This window comes from Mobula birostris, chromosome 3 (genome assembly GCF_030028105.1).
Source record: "Mobula birostris isolate sMobBir1 chromosome 3, sMobBir1.hap1, whole genome shotgun sequence".
NCBI lineage: Eukaryota > Metazoa > Chordata > Chondrichthyes > Myliobatiformes > Myliobatidae > Mobula > Mobula birostris.
The window spans coordinates 230,549,160-230,565,931 of NC_092372.1; the positions used below are offsets into that span (position 1 = coordinate 230,549,160).

At 44.5% G+C, this 16,772-nt stretch overlaps 1 protein-coding gene across 2 annotated transcripts; it reads right to left on the reverse strand.

The window, feature by feature from the left end:
- Positions 1-3,568: 3,568 nt before the first annotated feature.
- Positions 3,569-16,541, reverse strand: LOC140195644 (fucolectin-1-like). Of its 2 annotated transcripts, XM_072254330.1 has the most exons (5): positions 16,441-16,541; positions 12,931-13,063; positions 9,296-9,563; positions 7,772-7,936; positions 3,569-4,246 (listed from the first exon to the last, which is right to left on the reverse strand). In XM_072254330.1, the coding sequence occupies exons 2-4, from the start codon at positions 12,995-12,997 to the stop codon at positions 7,777-7,779; spliced, it is 495 nt and encodes a 164-aa protein (XP_072110431.1). In that variant the 5' UTR covers positions 12,998-13,063; positions 16,441-16,541; the 3' UTR covers positions 3,569-4,246; positions 7,772-7,776. The 2 variants fall into 2 exon arrangements, with proteins under 2 accessions (XP_072110431.1, XP_072110432.1); XM_072254331.1 differs by lacking the exon at positions 16,441-16,541 and having other exon boundaries at positions 12,931-13,065.
- Positions 16,542-16,772: the final 231 nt, after the last annotated feature.

Sequence of the window (16,772 nt, forward strand, 5' to 3'; positions counted from 1 at the left end):
GAATATAATGGCAGCAGTGACAGGGGACTATAGTTAGACAGGTGATTCTGTGGACGCAGGAAAGAAACGCGGATGGTAGTTTGCCTCCAGTTGCCAGGGTCCAGGATATTTCTGATCCCGTCCACGATATCCTGAAGCGGGAAGCAGGACTGTCAGAGGTCGTGGTACATATTGGTACAAAACAGCACAGGTCGGGAAAGGGAGGTGGTCCTTAAAGTAGACTACAGGGAGTTAGGATGGAAATTGAGAAGCAGGACCGCAAAGGTAGTAATCTGGGGATTACTGCCTGTGTCACGTGACAGGAAGTGTAGGAAATAAAATGAAGTGGAGGACAAATGCGTGGCTGAGGGATTGGAGCAGGTGGCAGGGATTCAGATTTCTGGATCGTTAGGATATCTCTTAGAGCAGGTGTGACCTGTACAAAAAAGACGGATTGCACTTGAATCCGAGGGGGATCAATATCCTGGCGGGGAGGTTTGCTACAGCTATTGGGGAGAGTTTAAACTAGAATTGCTGAGGGTTGGGAATTTAAGAGATGGAGGAAGAGATATTTGGGTCACAAATAGAGAAAGCTTGGAGGCAGTGCAAGAGGGAGGATAGGCAGGTGATAGAGAAGGGACACGCTCAGACTGTTGGTTTGAGATGTGCCTATTTTAATGTAAGAAGCATCACGAACAAAGCGGATGATCTTAGAGCGTGGATCTGTACTTGGAGCTATGATGTTGTGGCCATTACAGACAATTGGATGGCTCAGGGGCAGGAATGGTTACCTAAAGTGCAAGGTTTAGATGTTTCAGAAAGGACAAGGAAGGGGACTAAAGAGGTGGCAGCGTGGCACTGTTGATCAAAGATAGCGTCATGGCTGCAGAAAAAGAGGAGGGATTGTCTACGGAGTCTCTGTGGGTGGAAGTTAGAAAAAGGAAGGAATCATTACCTCTACTGGGTGTATTTTATAAACCAACCAATAGTAAAAGGGCCTTCGAGGAGCAAATCTGCAGGCAGATTCTGGAAAGTTGTAAAAATAACAGTGTTGTCGTGGTGGGAGATTTTAAATTCCCCAATATTGATTGTCATCTCCCTGGAGCAATGGGTTTAGATGGGGTGGAGATTGTTCGGTGTGTTCTGGACTGTTACCTGACACAATATGCAAATAAGCTTACAGGAGGAGAGCTGTATTTGATCTGGTATTGGGAAATGAAACTGGTCAGGTGTCAGATCTCTCAGTGGCAGAGCATTTTGATAGTGATCACAATTCTATCTCCTTTATCATAGCGTAGGAGAGGGATAGGGACATTCAAGTTAGGGATGCGTTTAACTGAAGTAAGGGGAAATATGAGGCTATCAGGCAGGAACTTGGAAGCATAAATTGGGAGCAGTTGTTCTCAGGGAAATGTATGACAGGAATGTGGCAAATGTTCAGGAGATACTTGCGTGGAATTCTGCATAAGTACGTTCCAATGAGACAGGGAAAAGATGGTAGGGTACAGGGAAAAGATGGTAGGGTACAGGAACCATGGTTTACAAAGACTAGTCAAGAAGAAAAGAAGAGCTCACAAAAGGTTCAAAAACTAGGTAATGATAGAGATCCTTAAAATTTTAAGGCGAGCAGGAAGGAGCTTAAAAATGAAATTAGGAGAGCCAGAGGAGGGCATGAGGAGGCCTTCCCGTTCAGGATTAAGGAAAACCCAAAGTCATTCTACAGGTATGTGAGGAGCAAAATCAGGCGTGACAGTGGAAAAGGGTGCATGGAACTGGAGAAGATAGTAACAGTACTTAATTAATTCTTTGCTTCATTATTCACTATGGAAAAAGATCTTGGCAATGCTATGGATAACTTAAAGCAGACTGAAATGCTTGAGTATATAGATAGTAAGAAAGAGGAGGTGCAGGAGCTTTTGGAAAGCATCAAGTTGGATAAGTCACCGGGTCCAGACGAGATGTACCCTAGGCTACTATGGGAGGCGAGGGAGGAGATTGCTGAGATTCTGGCGATGATCTTTGCATCATCAATAGTGACGGGAGAGGTTCCGGAGGTGTGGAGGGTTGCGGATGTTATTCCCCTATTCAAGAAAGGGTGTAGAGATAGCCCAGGAAATTATAGATCCCTGAGTCTTACTTCAGTGGCTGGCAAGTTGATAGAAAGGATCATGAGAGGCAGGATTTATGAACATTTAGAGAGGCATAATATGGTTAGGAAGAGTCAGCATGGCTTTGTCAAAGGCAGGTCGTACATTATGAGCCTGATTGAGTTTTTTGAGGTTGTGTCTGAACACATTGATCAAGATAGAGTTGTAAATGTAGTGCATATGGATCTCAGCAACACATGTGATAAGGTACCCCATGCAAGGCTTATTGAGGGATTAAGGAGGCATGGGATCCAATGGGACATTGCTTTCTGGATCCAGAACTGGCTTGCCCACAGAAGGCAAAGAGTGGTTGTAGATGGGCCATATTCCTCATGGAGGCTGGTGACCAGTGGTGTGCCTCAGGGATCTGTTCTGGGATCCCTACCCTTCGTGATTTTTATAAATGACCTGGGTGAGGAAGTGGAGGGATGGGCTAGTAAATTTGCTGACCACACAAAGGTTGGGGATGTTGTGGATAGTGTGGGGGGGGCTGTCAGATGTTACACCGGCACGTGGATAGGATGCAAAACTGGGCTGAGAAGTGACAGATGGAGTTCAACTCAGATACGCCTGGTGGTTCTATATGGTAGGTCAAATATGATGGTGGAATATAGTATTAATGGTAAGACTCTTGGCAGTGTTGAGGATAGAAGGGATGTTGGAGTCCGAGTCCATAGGACACTGAGCATTGCTACGTAGGTTTACTCTGCAGTTAAGAAGGCAGACGGTGCATTGGCCTTCATCAATCGTGGGAATGAATTTAGGAGCCGAGAGCTAATGTTACAGCTATATAGGACCCTGGTCAGACCCCTTTTGGAGTACTGTGCTGAGTTCTGGTCGCCTCACTACAGGAAGGATGTGGAAACCATAGAAATGGTGCAGAGCTTACAAGAACGTTGCCTGGATTGGGGAGCATGCCTTATGAGAATAGGTTAAATTAACTCGGCCTTTTCACTTTGGAGCGACGGGAGATGAAAGGTGACCTGATAGAGGTGTATAAGATGATGAGAGGCATTGTTCTTGTCGATAGTCAGAGGGTTTCCCCAGGGCTGAAATGGATAACACCATGAGGGCACAGTTTTAAGGTGCTTGGGAGTAGGTACAGAGGAGACGTCAAGGGTAAGTTTTTTACTCAGAGAGTGGTGAGTGCGTGGAATGGGCGACCAGCAATGGTGGTGGTGGCAGATACGATAGGGTCTTTTAAGAGACTCCTGGAGAGGCACATGGAGCTTAGAAAACTAAAGGGCTATGTGTATCACTAGTTAGTTTCTATAGTAAGGACATGTTTGGCTCCTTTTTATGGGCTGAGGGGCCTGTATTGTGTTGTTGTCTTTCTATGGTTCTATATTTCGAACTCCTGAATAATGTATGCCAATTTAAGACATTGTTTTTAATGTACTTGGTAGGTTTGTGGCATAGCTTTCAATTACTCTCCAAAAAAATAACCTTTGAAAATAAAGCAAATTTAATTTGTCATGATATTTAGCACAGATCCCCATCATTTGTTTGTTAACATCTAGTGCACAAATACAGACTGACTTGAGAGAGAGATTTGCAGAAACTGTTTTGCTGATTTATTCAGGCAGACATGCCACAGATTAGGGTTTACAGACAAGCTCAGAGAGAGAGAGAGATGTTCGGCGTATTCATTGGGTGTTGATCCAGTCACCGGAAACCGGACCCCAGCCCGCACGTAGGCTCTGACGGGAGTGCCACACCTATCTAAGAGTGATTCTTGCTGGTATGGATGGGAGGCTTTAGAGTCCACTGGGGTAGCCAGTGTAGCGTTGCAGAGCAGGCGATGGTTGGGCAGAGGATTTTCCCTCTGTTTGGCAGAGAGCCCCAGGCTCTGTAGTGTCCATTCTTGCTCTCTGTCTATCCTTGATGCTGTGCTTCCTCCCCTCCCAACCTGGTTTGTCCCTCTCCACCAACAGCCGCTGTCTTTCGCTCCACGCTTGGCTGCAGAATCCTTGAAGACTGTCTCACTGTGAAACTTGCTGCTTGAAGCTGGGTTAGACTGGAATGGCTTTGGCTGCGAAGCTGGGTTCTTTTTCCATCGGATCAGTCGTGGAAGCCGGAAGCGCAAGGGAAGATCTGCGCTATTTTCCATGTGAGGGAAACTGCAAAACAAGACATAGTGATACGTAGATCTGTGAGCTGATTGATGAGACCCAAATGCAGACTTATCGACCGTTTTGTCGAACGCCTTCTGGGTCTAAAATTGTCTTCTAGACTCTGAGTTTTAATTTTACTCGCCACTGCCAGCATCCGGACCTCCTCTGTCCCATCACTCATACCCATCTGGTAGAATATAAAGCAAAGAGCATAGAACGTTGCAGCACTGTACATGTCTTTCGGCCCACCATGATATGCCGAGCTTTTAACCTCCTCCCTGAATAGTCTAACCCTTCCTTTCCACACAATCCTCTATTTTTCCATCATCCATGTTCCTATTTAAGTTTGTTAAATGCGCCTGAAGTATCCACCCCTGCCACCAGCCTAGCAGAAAATTGCACACACCCACACACTCTGTTTAAAATAACCCTCCTCTTAAATCCCCCTGTACGTTCCTTCGACCACTTTAAAGTTACACCTGTTCATCTTAGCCATTTCCACCCTGGGAAGCAGCCTCTAGCTATCTATACACTTCTGGCTCTCATCTTGCACACCTCTTTTAAGCTATCTCTCTTCCTCCTTCACTCCATTGAGAAAAATTATAGCTCGTTTAACCTTTCCTCGTAAAACATACTCTCCAATCCTGGCTGTAAATCTCCTCCGCACCCTCTGTCTGGAGGGGTTACAAGCTTCAGTGGCTGAGATGGGAGAGACAGCGCGTACAACAGGTGCTGCCCGGGTGCTTCACCAGTCGCAGCTTTATGGGAGAGTGCAAAAGAGAAAGCCACTGTTGAAAAAAAAACTCACATGACATCTCGGCTAGAGCTTGCCAGTAGGCAAGTCAGAGACTCTAAAAGCGGCTGCAAGAAGGTTTTATGGTCAGATGAAACCAAATTTGAGCTTTCCGGCCATCAGACTAAATGCTATGTTTGGTGTAAGTCAAACGGCGCACATCAAAAACACACCAACCGGACCGTGAAGTATGGTGGCAGTTACACCATGCTGTGGGAAATTGCTGAGGTCGTACTTGGAATATTGTCCACAGATTTAGTCGCTCAGTTATAGGGATTACGCTGTCCAGCTGAAGAGGGCGCAGAAGAGATTTACAAGGATTCTGTCCAGACTATAGGGCCTGTATTTCGTGGATAAGTTGGCCACTCTGGATCTTTACACCTTGGAGCAAAGGTGAATGAATGCTGACCTCACAAATGTTTACAGAATCGTGAACGGTCTGGATAAGGACGATGGTCATAATCGTTTCCCCAAGACTGGAGTATACAACACCAGAACTTAGATATTCAGGATAACAGGAGGAGAGAGATTTAAATGAAACCTGACAGTTAACCCTTTACATAGAGGGCGACGAATACCTGGAATGTGCTGCCAAGGGATGTTATTGAGGCAGGTGTTGCAATAATTTGAGGCATTTCGATTGGTACACGGATGGGCACAGACTGGGGGGTTATGGGCCTAATACGGGCAATTTCTACTAGCAGGGCGATGCTGTGGTCGGCAAGGACCAGTTGACCCGAAGGTCCTATTTCCTTTCTGTATTGCTGTACGATCCTTTGAATCTAACCTCAGTCGAATTGTGCCCTTTATCAATGTTTTGATTATTTTTCTGCTTTCTGACTCCACAGATTTCCCACTCTTTAATTAACTCTTTAAGTTAATTTAAGGCTTCATCAGTGCTTTCTTATGCTTACACTCCTCAGGTTCACACATAAGATTTTGTCTAAAGTTTTAATGCTAGCAGGTAGAGTTCTGTAAAATAAACGGTGCAAGTTGTGAGTTTATGTACAGTAAAATAATAAAATCATCGACGCAGGTACAGAGACAGTCGTCAGAGATATAACCAGTATAATGTGTAAGAAGGACGAGCACTTAAATGTATATTTTTCGTTTCTACCGTAGAAAAAGGAAAAGGCAGCTGGTGAGGTCCAGAATGCGAACGGTGACGTCCTGAAGGAGGAGCTATGCCGGATAAAGTGGGTAGGATATAGGTGACAGGACATATATCAAGAAGAAACAAAATGCTGGAGGAAATCAGCAGTTCAGGCAGCAGCCATTGGCAGGAAGAAACAGCCGATGTTTTGGGCGGAGACCATTTATTAGAAGCTACGACTGTTCATTCTTGTAACTGGATTAGCCAGAACTAAACACCACCTTATTCTAGCAATTAATTTCCAGCATCTGTAGATTTTCTCTTCTTGGTGATTTTTGTTATGGCTTCTGCCCTCTTCCCTTCCAGTCCACATAGAGTATTTCGGCGCCAGACATCCACATTTCATTCCTCCCTATAAATATTTCCTGATCTGCTGAGTTCGTCCATCATTGTTTATGCGTGTTATTCCTGATTTCCGCCATTTGCAGAATGTGTATATACACATATGCATATGTGTTTGTGTATATACTAAGAAGTTGGTCACAGCCAAGCAGACTATTGCGAGAGCCGTACAGAGATTTGTGCAGCACGCTTACCCAGTTGGGGTACAAGAGGTCTTGATGGTGGATTATTGAAAAAAAGACTGCAATGACAGCACAGGTCCGAGACCATAACATGTTGTAGAAAAGATTATGAGGAACAGGATTTAAAATCATTTAGAAAGACGGGTGCTGACCAGTGACTATCAGCACGGATTTATTCGTGGGAAAATCATTTTCACAAATTTGCTTGAGTTGCCTTGTGAATAGAACGAAGACAACTGCTAGGGACAAAGGGAGCAGATATTGTCTAAATGGATTTTAGTTAGGCTTCCAGTGATGGTCTGATTCAGAAGGTTAACTACATGGGATCGAGCCTGGATAGATATTTGGATATAAAATTAGCTTGATGACAAAAGACAGGGGGAGGTAACGACGCGTTTTTGTTGAGAATGGAGGCTGTAATACTAATTTGCATTGGAAATCGGTCTATACTCTACTAATGGATCATCATGTATATTAATGATTTCGAAGAGGTCATGGGTGGCATGATTAGTAAGTTTGCAGATGAGGGAAATATTGAATGTAGAGTGGACCGTGAATAAAGTTTAGAAAGTATCAGTGAAGAAGATAAGGGTTTCATGGTCTCTTTTCCCTGTGCAGAAAGTCTAAAAGTACAAGGCACACGGTTATCGTGCGACGGGACGACGACTTAGAGGAGGCCTGAGGGATAAACCCTTCACACAATGAGCAGTGGATATATGGAACGAACTGTCAGAAACAGATACATTTTCAAAGATTAAATTATATATTATAGTTGTCACCTGAACACATTAGTTGCAACGAATATTGACGAAATCTTATCTCCCTAAAACTGCTAGAAATTGGTAGAGTGCTATTCACATGTGATAATGCTATGTGAGTGCGCACTTGATTGTTCAGTACTGGAAGGTCTACTGATCCAGTGCAGATCAGGGCAAATGTCTTCCTGCGCTGTCAATCCTACAAGATTCTACAGCGAACCTTCAGTAACCAGATCATCGAGTCTGAGAGAGCAGAAAGAGCAGGAATCAGAATCTTGGACAGCCACTCAAAATAATTCTTACCTCAGTTAGTGAGGATCGTGCGCTCCGTAGGCTTCCACCTCACATAGTGACAGGGATGTTGTCCTCCCGGGGATGCTGATGGTCATGTAACGTCCATGTAGTCCTTTTGGTTTACAGAAAAAGTACTTAGTCTGTCCCGCAGGCACGGATACATCATTTGCACAACTATGGGAAGAGAGTCAGATTGAGAGTAGAATCAGAGTGAGGTTTCATATCACTGGCATACAAGTGATGCAAAAACACAGCCACAAACTCTAATTCGTTTGCTACATTGAGAACAAATGAAACTTAGGGATTTACTGCAAAATCTATATCAGAGGTTTTTTTATGTCAACAGTGGCTTCAAACTGCGTCTCAGAGCCGGCATATCACAGGCTTACTGTAGTGGGCCTCCTGACTATCACAGGAACTGGACATTAAAGAACCGTGTAATGTAAATGTTGTTTACCATGTTGTATGGCGTTTAAAGGGCATACCTGTTCCGCTGATTGCAACTACAGGGTCTGCAGATTACGAAGGTTGCGAATTTCAATGGGTTAGTATGGTAGGACATGTACTTATTACAGTTTGAATATTTCTAGGATTGAATATTACAGGAGTTTACATGTATTGTGTGCTGTCTCGTTCCCGGAGATGGCATATCCCGGGGTATACTTATGAACATTAGAAATACGAGCCATTAAATAAGATTCCGGCTGATCTGTCCGTAAACTCAGCTCCATCTACCTGCCTTTTCCCCATAACCCTTAATTCCTTTAGTATGTAAAAACATATCTAACTGTTTCTTAAATATATTTAGTGAAGAAGCTTCAAATGCTTACCTGGGCAGAGAATTCCACAGATTTACCATTCTCTGGGAAAAACAGCTTCTCCTCATCTCCATCCTAAATCTTCTCCCCTGAATCTTGAGGCAATGTCCCCTAGTTCTAGTCTCACCTACCAATGAAAACAACTTTCCTACTTCTATCTTATCTGTCCCTTTCAAAATTTTGTATCCCCTCTCATTCTTCTGAACTCCAGAGAGTACAGTCCCAGGCAACTCAATCTCTCCTCATGGGTTAACCTATGCATTACTAAATGACAATAAACGAGAACTGCGTGTCCTCATAATCTAAACTAATCTAACCCCTTCATCCCTGGAATCAAACTGGTGAACCTCCTCTGCACTGCCTCCAAAGTCAGTATATCCTTCCTCAAGTATGGAGACCAGAACTGCACACAGTACTCCAGGTGCGGCCTCACCAATACCCTATATAGTTACAGCATGCCTCCCTGCTACAAAATATTACGTGTCCCGGTCTTGCGCGCCTCGGAGTTTCCTTGCACTGGAAGTTAGAAATAAGGGCGGAGGTGGGCACGCACGTGTGTGTGCACTTTTCTGAAGTTTTGTTTTTTCATGGGTTTTAAGAATATTCAGAGGTGGGGGAGGTTGCTTATTTCGGAATTCATGACCGAGGAGATACTTGTTAAGTGTATCATTGTTGCATATCCCGCGGAATAGTATCCAGGAAATTTGAGGATTACACAGTGTTCTGCTTGCTTTTGGAATCCATGGAGTCTCCGATGCGGATTTCCGCATTATTAATGCTAGTGCCCGCGGTGATTTTCACAACGTAGACCATGTAATGGTAGAAGAAATCGACGCTCCACCAGGGCGAGTTCTCCGTGGTTGTTTTGCTGCACGACCCGTGCTCGTAGGTGGTGTCATGGTTCCTGTCGATGGCGTTGAGGGCATATCCTTTGAAATCCCCTATGCTCGACTGCGTGGCGCGAATGGTATCACATAGATTGCCTGAAATCACATGGATCAGCTTGTATCAGACCTTGTCCTGTCCTCGCACGCTTTTCAATGAATAAAATCACGACAACGAGTTAGTCTGAAACAACGCAGCTCCACAAAGGCTTTACACAGTGAACATAGGGCACTGAGGAGGGTCGTAGAACAGAGACCTGGAAACATAGGTTCATAATTCATTGGAAGTGTCCGCACAGGTCGATAGGGTCGGAAAGAAATTTTATGTTACTTTGGCCTCAAAAAGCAAAGTATTAGGTACAGGAGATGGAATGTTATGTTGAAATTGTATAAGACGTTAGTGGGGCCTAATTCGGAGTATTGTGTGCAGTTTTGTCACCTACCAACAAGAAAGATGTACATAAGATTGAAAGAGTAGAGAAAGAAATTACAAGGATGTTGCCCGCACTGGAGGAACTGAGTTATCAGCAGAATTAGAATAAGTTAGTACTTCATTCCTTGGAATGTAGAGGATTGAAAGGAGATTTGTTAGATATATAGAAAACTCTAAGAGCTGCAGATCGGGTGAATGCAAGCAGGCTTTTTCCAAATGCGATTTGGTGCGACTACAACTAGAGGTCATAGGTTAAGGGTGAGATGTGAAAAATTCAAGAGGACCATGAGGGGAAACTTCTTCACTCAGAGGATCGTGAGAATGTGGAACGAGCTGCCAGCACGAGTGGTGCATTCAACCTTGATTTCAAAGTTTCAGAAATGTTTGGATAGTTACATCAATGATAGGGTTATGTAGGGCTTATGTTCCAGGCGCAGGTCGATGGAAGAAGGCAGCTAAAATAGTTAGTCACGGACAAGATGAGCAGAAGGGCCTTTTTCCGTGCTGTTATTTATTCGACAGTATGACTGTAACGTCCAGCCTTGATGGCCTTTTGGACCGACATTAACTGCCGCAGTACTTTTGTGGACACGGTTCTCTGCCGTGTGGTCTGTTGCCACTGTTAATGTTCTCTCTCTCTCTGGTAGAGATGGCAAATTTTTGGATCGAATATGGAAGTCTGGACATCCAGACGCAAACACAACGAAGAGAAAATCTGCACATGCAGGAAACCCAAGCAAAACACACAAAATGCTGGAAGAATTCAGCAGGCCAGGCAGCATCTATGGAAAAGAGTACAGTCGACGTTTCAGGCCCAAGGGGCGACCTGAAGACCATGGAAGAAAGAAAAAAGGTGAGGAACACCAGAGGGAGGAAATGAACTGGCAAAGAGAGACTAAGTGAGATGTGGAAAAGGAGAAGGGGAATAAGAAGGTGGAGGGGGAGATCATTACAGGAATTTCGGCTATCAATGTTCATGCCATCACGTTCGAAGGTACTCAGACAGAATATAAGGTGTTGTCCTCCAACCTGAGAGTGGCCTCATCGCAACAGTGGTGGAAGCCATGGATGGACATTTCAGAATAGGAACTGGAAGTGGAATTAGAATAAGTGGCCACTAGGAGATCTCGCTTTATTGGCAGTTGGAGGGCAGTTGTCGGTGAAGCAGTCTCCCAATCTATGTTGGGTCTCACCAATATGCAAGCATAGCTCACATGTATCAGTATTGCAATGGAATAAAGGGAATTACAGGGGCATGAGAGAGGAACTTGCCCAGGTGGAATGGAGGAGGATTCTGCGGTGATAATGTTAGAGCTGAGATGACTCAGGTTTCTGGGAATAGATCACAAGGCGCAGGATGAATACGGCCCAGAGAAGAGTAAATTCTAAATGGAATGGGTACGCAACCGTGGCTGAAAGGGGAAGTTATGGAGTGCATAAAAGTGAAGGAAAGGCCATAAAAGTTAGAAAAAGTTAGTGGAAAGCTGAATGATTGGGAAGCTCTCAGAATCCAACAAAAGGAAACTAAAAAAGCTATAAGAAGGGAAAGGATGAAATATGACGGCAGTCTACCCAATAATACAAAGCAGGATACCAAAAGTTTGTTTCAGTTATATAAAGAGTAAAGGGAAGATGAAAGTTGATATTGGACCATTGGAAAATGATGCTGGTGAGATAGTAATGGGGGACAAAGAAATGGCAGATGAATGTAATGGGTACTTTGCATCTGTCTTCACTGCGAAGGCAGTAGCTGTGTGCCAGACGTCCATGAGTGTAAGGGAGCAGGAGCAGGTGCCATCGAAATTTCAAAGAATAATGTGCTAGGCAAAATCAAAGGTCTTAAGGTGGATAAGTTCTCCTGAACAGATAGACTACAACCCGGAGTCTTGAGAGTGGTTGCTGAAGACATAACGGATATATTGGTCATAATCTTTCGTGAGCCACTTGATTCTTGCATGGTTCCGGAGAATGGAAGATTGCAAATGTCAATCTACTCTTTAAGATGGGAGAAAGGCAAAAGAAAGGAAATTATAAGCCAGTTAGCCTCACCTCAGTGGTTGGTAAAGTGTTGAAGTCTATTAGTAAGGATGAGGTTTCGAGGTACTCGGAGACTAATGATAAGATAAGGCAAAGTCAACATGGTTTCTTTGAAGGGAAAAGTCGCCTGACGAATCTATTTAAAGTTATTTGAGGAAGTAACAAGCAGGGTGGACAAAGGAGAGGAAGTGGATGTCATTTACTTAGGTTTTCAGAAGGCAGTTGATAAGGTGCCAAGCATGAGGCTGCTTAACAAGATAAAATCCAATAGTGTTACAGGAAAGATGTTGGCATGGATAGCCAAATGACTGACAAGCAGGGGACAGCAAATGGGAATAAAAGGGTTGCCAGTGACTAGTGATGTTCCTCAAGGGTCGGTAAAGGGACCGCTATTTTTCACATTGTTTTTCAATGGTTTAGATAATGAAATTTATGGCTGTGTGGCAAATACTGCAGATGATACGATGATAGGTGGAACGGTTTGTAGTGCTGAGGATGCAATGCCCATGCCGCAGGACATAGACAAATTGAAAAATGTGGGCAAAACTGTGGCAGATGAAATGCAGTGTTGAGAAATATACAATCACATAGTTTGGTAAAAAAGACTAGTAATGCGAATCGGGACAAGGTTCAAACATCAGAGGTGTAGAGCAACTTAGGAGTTCTGGTGCAAGACTCCCAGAATATTAATTCACAGGTTGAGTCTGTGGTAAAGAAGGATCCCCTGGGAGATGGCAGAAGTTCCGGAGAATTATGTGCTGGACGCGGAGGATGAATGGTTAGACTGATCTTATAGCAGGTTGAACGGTCAGCACAACATCGTGGGCTGAAGAGTGTGTACTGCACTATGATGTTCTATGTTCTATGCTCGACGTATGATCTTCTGACTTCCGCGGGTTTGTCATTTCAACCGGGAGTAAACTGCATTGTGCACCCGACGCCATTTCCCTCACCACCTTTGGAACTTGCGGAAGCGGAAAAACAATGAAACCTTACCTCGTGAGTGATGAGCTCGAGCCATGGCGAAGAGACAGACAAACACGAGCAGGTAACGGGTCTCCATCCTGTGATGCACAGAGAGAGTTCCTGTAGTCCAGGAGGCACTTCCAATTCCCAGGTAGATTGATACCTAGAGTAATATTAATGGTGGAGTGTCACTGTTCTGGAACTACTTCTTTCCCTGTTGACCGTCCCCTCAATTGAAACATGTCAGACTAGTTGGGAGATGGGTACAAAGACGGCCCAGCTAAGGAATAGGCCATTCAGCACATCTTTACATCAATTCTATTTATAATGCTCCACATCTGCAGCTTCATCAACCCTTCTTCCGTTTGTTCCCCTTTTGTGCCCCCTGTTTCTTTGCATAAGTATCCCAATCTGCGGTTGTAAAATGCACTTTTCCACTGAACCCATTCCAGCTCCTCGTGTCCTTGTTGAGTTATTTACTGAATGCACCAGTATTGGTATGGCTTAATGTCCTGTTGTATACACATGAGGATATAAGAATAAGACCAGGAGCAATGTATTTTGAAAAGTAGGGAGCAGCTTATTCAGGTAAAGGGTGGTGGGTATTTGGCATCAGTTGCCAGAAATAGTGATTGAGGCAGGCACGTTATCAAGATTTAAAGCTTGTCCAGATAGGTAATTGGGCAGGACAGGTTTAGAGCGCTATGGGCCAAGCGCGGGCAGACAGGACTAGCAGCTGAACAGTACAGTCGGCATGACTAATTTGGTCTCAAGAGTCTATTTGCACTCCGTGTGAATCTGGATTTTGGAATGCTGATAAGAGGTCCTCACCCCACGAAAGTTGTCGAATTTGAACCACATCTAGACCCATGCATTCATCCATCATGGAAATAGGCCCATCAAATCTACGGCAACGGACATGCACACTACTACAGTCACAAAATAATTATCCTATTTTACTCTTCCATATCCCATAACAACCTCTCCCACCCCTCCTCCAAATCAATAGTCCTGCATGCACGTCGTTGGGAAATGGAAATAAACCGGGAAGCGGTAAGGATAACGTGGAAGCACCAAATCGAGCAACCGCCCCGGAGGTCAGGATTGGAAACGACGTTGTGAAGCTGTGATCCGCTGCCCCTCTGTACTGCCCAGAAACGACATATTTAAATCTGTACATGAAAGTACAAACGTCAGAATTTGCGAGAATTTGTTCAGAGGGAAATGGGAAAACAGGAAGCGAGCAGTATATCCTGTCTAACCCTGGGTTGTGGTTTGTGTGTTTAACAGCACATATCCATCAGTGTTGGGATTCTGTTTATCAGTCCCACGCACATTGTGCTGGTTCACGTCTTCCTCTAAATCACTTCTCATTATAGGGTCTTAGACGTTAACACAAAACCGGTTCCTGTGGACAATTTGTCTATGACAATCAACGCGCCATCCTGAGTCAAACCCGGCCCACTTTGCCCATGTATCAAGCGGTATACAGCAAAAAAAAAGGAAAAGAGGTCATGCGGAACGGTTGAAATAGTAGCCCGTTTATCGCATATAAAAGAACAGGTAGGTAATTAGTGGAATCGAACGTGCACAAGTTTAAGTTGATATTATGGTTGCTGGAGACTCCGTGGATCGAAGAACCCTGTTCTTCAGCTGTAGTGCTTTATGTTCTATGCTGAATCCCTACGACATACCGCTCGTTATACTTTGTGTCCGATGTGCAAAACAACCTTCCGCCACCACATTCTGACGCCTACCACTCAAGTTAATTATATTCATTTTGCTATATCATTCTTGATGCCATATTAATCTAACTTCCTGGAATGACGGATCACGTGAGACTCGCTAAATTAGTGCTGCTGGGCTTCCTGTCATTAATGAGTCCTTGTCTTTCCAAATGCAAATAGTTCCTGCCCCTCAGAACCATTTCCAGCAACCTCCCCCACAACGGACGCCTCTATCATTGGGATATGCTCTCTACCATGATTTTCCCTTAATGGAAATTTCCCTCCACTCTTATCTCCACCTGTCTGCCATCTGTAGAAACTACATCACAGACTGTCGAGACCCACCCTCAACTAGTCTCTATACAGTTGTTTTGAGTTAATCTGCCTTATCAGTGAGGATATCCATCATTGCATACAATTTAGCCTATTGGACCTGCCTAGCAACTCCTCGTGTCCCCATCTGCCCTGCCTACTTGACTTGCTTTCACTTCCATATTTGCTTTATCTGCCATCTGCCAGACGAGATCCGAGTCTCGCGAATAGCTCCAGTAAATCTTCACCGAGGATGTTCGTACTCCAGATGCAACACATCCCTCTTATACAAGTCGTCTCTGAATCAGCAGATATCCCTAGATCCAACCGAGGAAGTGAGCCCTCCCTTCTGTACAAGTTCTTCAGTCACGCATTCCTCTGCCCTGTCACTCTATTTAGAACTTCACTAAAATCCGGAATCAGTACTAACCCAGAGGTCCTTGAGATCTAATTTTCTTACCTGCCGAGGAACGGTCGAGCCTATCAAGTATCAGTCGAAGTTCTCCATCAGAACTAAATCAACCTCTTTCCACCTACAAATGCTGTTTGAGGTTTAGATCCTCCAGAATCGTGTCTCTGCTTTTTAACTTCTTGCTTAACACCCCATATCCATTACCAGGGATCTCATCGATTTATCTATATCGTTGGAGCCAAAGCGCTCAACGATCTCTATTTGTTCGCACTGCACCTTCGCGTATTCTGCAATAGCTCGGAGACAATTTGACAGCATTACCCTGGCACCCATAGGTGAGGCACCATCCTGCAGTTTCTTTAATAGCCTCCAAATCTTTACACCGTCCCAGCACACACTCTATTATTGGAGTCAAACTGGACAAACTGGAAACTGTTGTCGAACAAAGAACCCTATGGAAAATCCTGGCTATTCTGGATAATGATTCGCATCCTCTGCATCCCACCTTGGCTGAACCGAGAAGAACTTTCCAGAATAGACTAGGACAACTGCGCTACTCAAAGGAGCGCTATGTGAGATCATTCCTACCCTCGGCCACTGGGCTCCAAGAGTCCACCTATTGCCGAGGAAATGATGGCCCCTACCGTTAGACTGTTTGAGGTATTTTTATGCTTTCTACCTCTTTTCTAATATTTATATCCGTACACTCGTAATGCTACTGTGACACAGCAATTTCTTTTGGGATCAATGAACTATCTATCTATCTACGAGAAGGGATAGCAGGTGACATGGAGTTAAGCTTCCTCTGCACCGTCCAGTAGCACACTCGCTATGTAGGAACAGGGTCCGTCAGGCACGGACTGTTTTTCCCTCCACATTCCCATGACAGGACCATCTGACCTTACCTCACTAGCTCGGAGATTACCCCTTATTCTAAGCACTGCAAAGTCAGACATTACTCGTCAGTCTCTGCTTTTTCTCATGACTATAATCTCTCATCCACTGAGGGACAGAGATGCTAGGAATCAGTCAGTGGAAATCACTTTCTGAATTCCACTCTACATTCAGAGCTTAAGAAAAGTTGCTCACCTTCCGCAAGGTCTCCACGGGAGCTGAGGAGGCCTACTGTCATTCCGGTTTATATCAGGACAGCCCATGGATGGCATACTATCGGATTGGTCACATGTCGGGCAGCGCTGCCTTTCTATTGGCAGAAAGGAGATTGCGATTGGTTACCAGTGAGCAACTGAAACATTGAGCAAGATGTGAATGTTAGGATAGGGGATGTGCAATGCGTGCCAACTGTTTCTTGCTCACTGTGAGGAAAGAGGCAACGGTCCACTGGAAAGGGGAAGAGTGGAGAGTTTGGGGACTGAGGAGTTAGAGCAGAGAACCAATAGAAAAATCAGACATAAGCAGAC

Excerpts from the sequence above, each read along its gene's own strand:
- LOC140195644 (XM_072254330.1), bottom strand. The coding sequence starts at position 12,997 with ATGGAGACCCGTTACCTGCTCGTGTTTGTCTGTCTCTTCGCCATGGCT. Across the intron at positions 9,564-12,930 it reads TCGAGCTCATCACTCACGAG|GCAATCTATGTGATACCATT; the intron begins GTAAGGTTTCAT and ends ATGTGATTTCAG. Across the intron at positions 7,937-9,295 it reads AAAAGCAAGCAGAACACTGT|TTGTGCAAATGATGTATCCG; the intron begins GTAATCCTCAAA and ends CTCTTCCCATAG.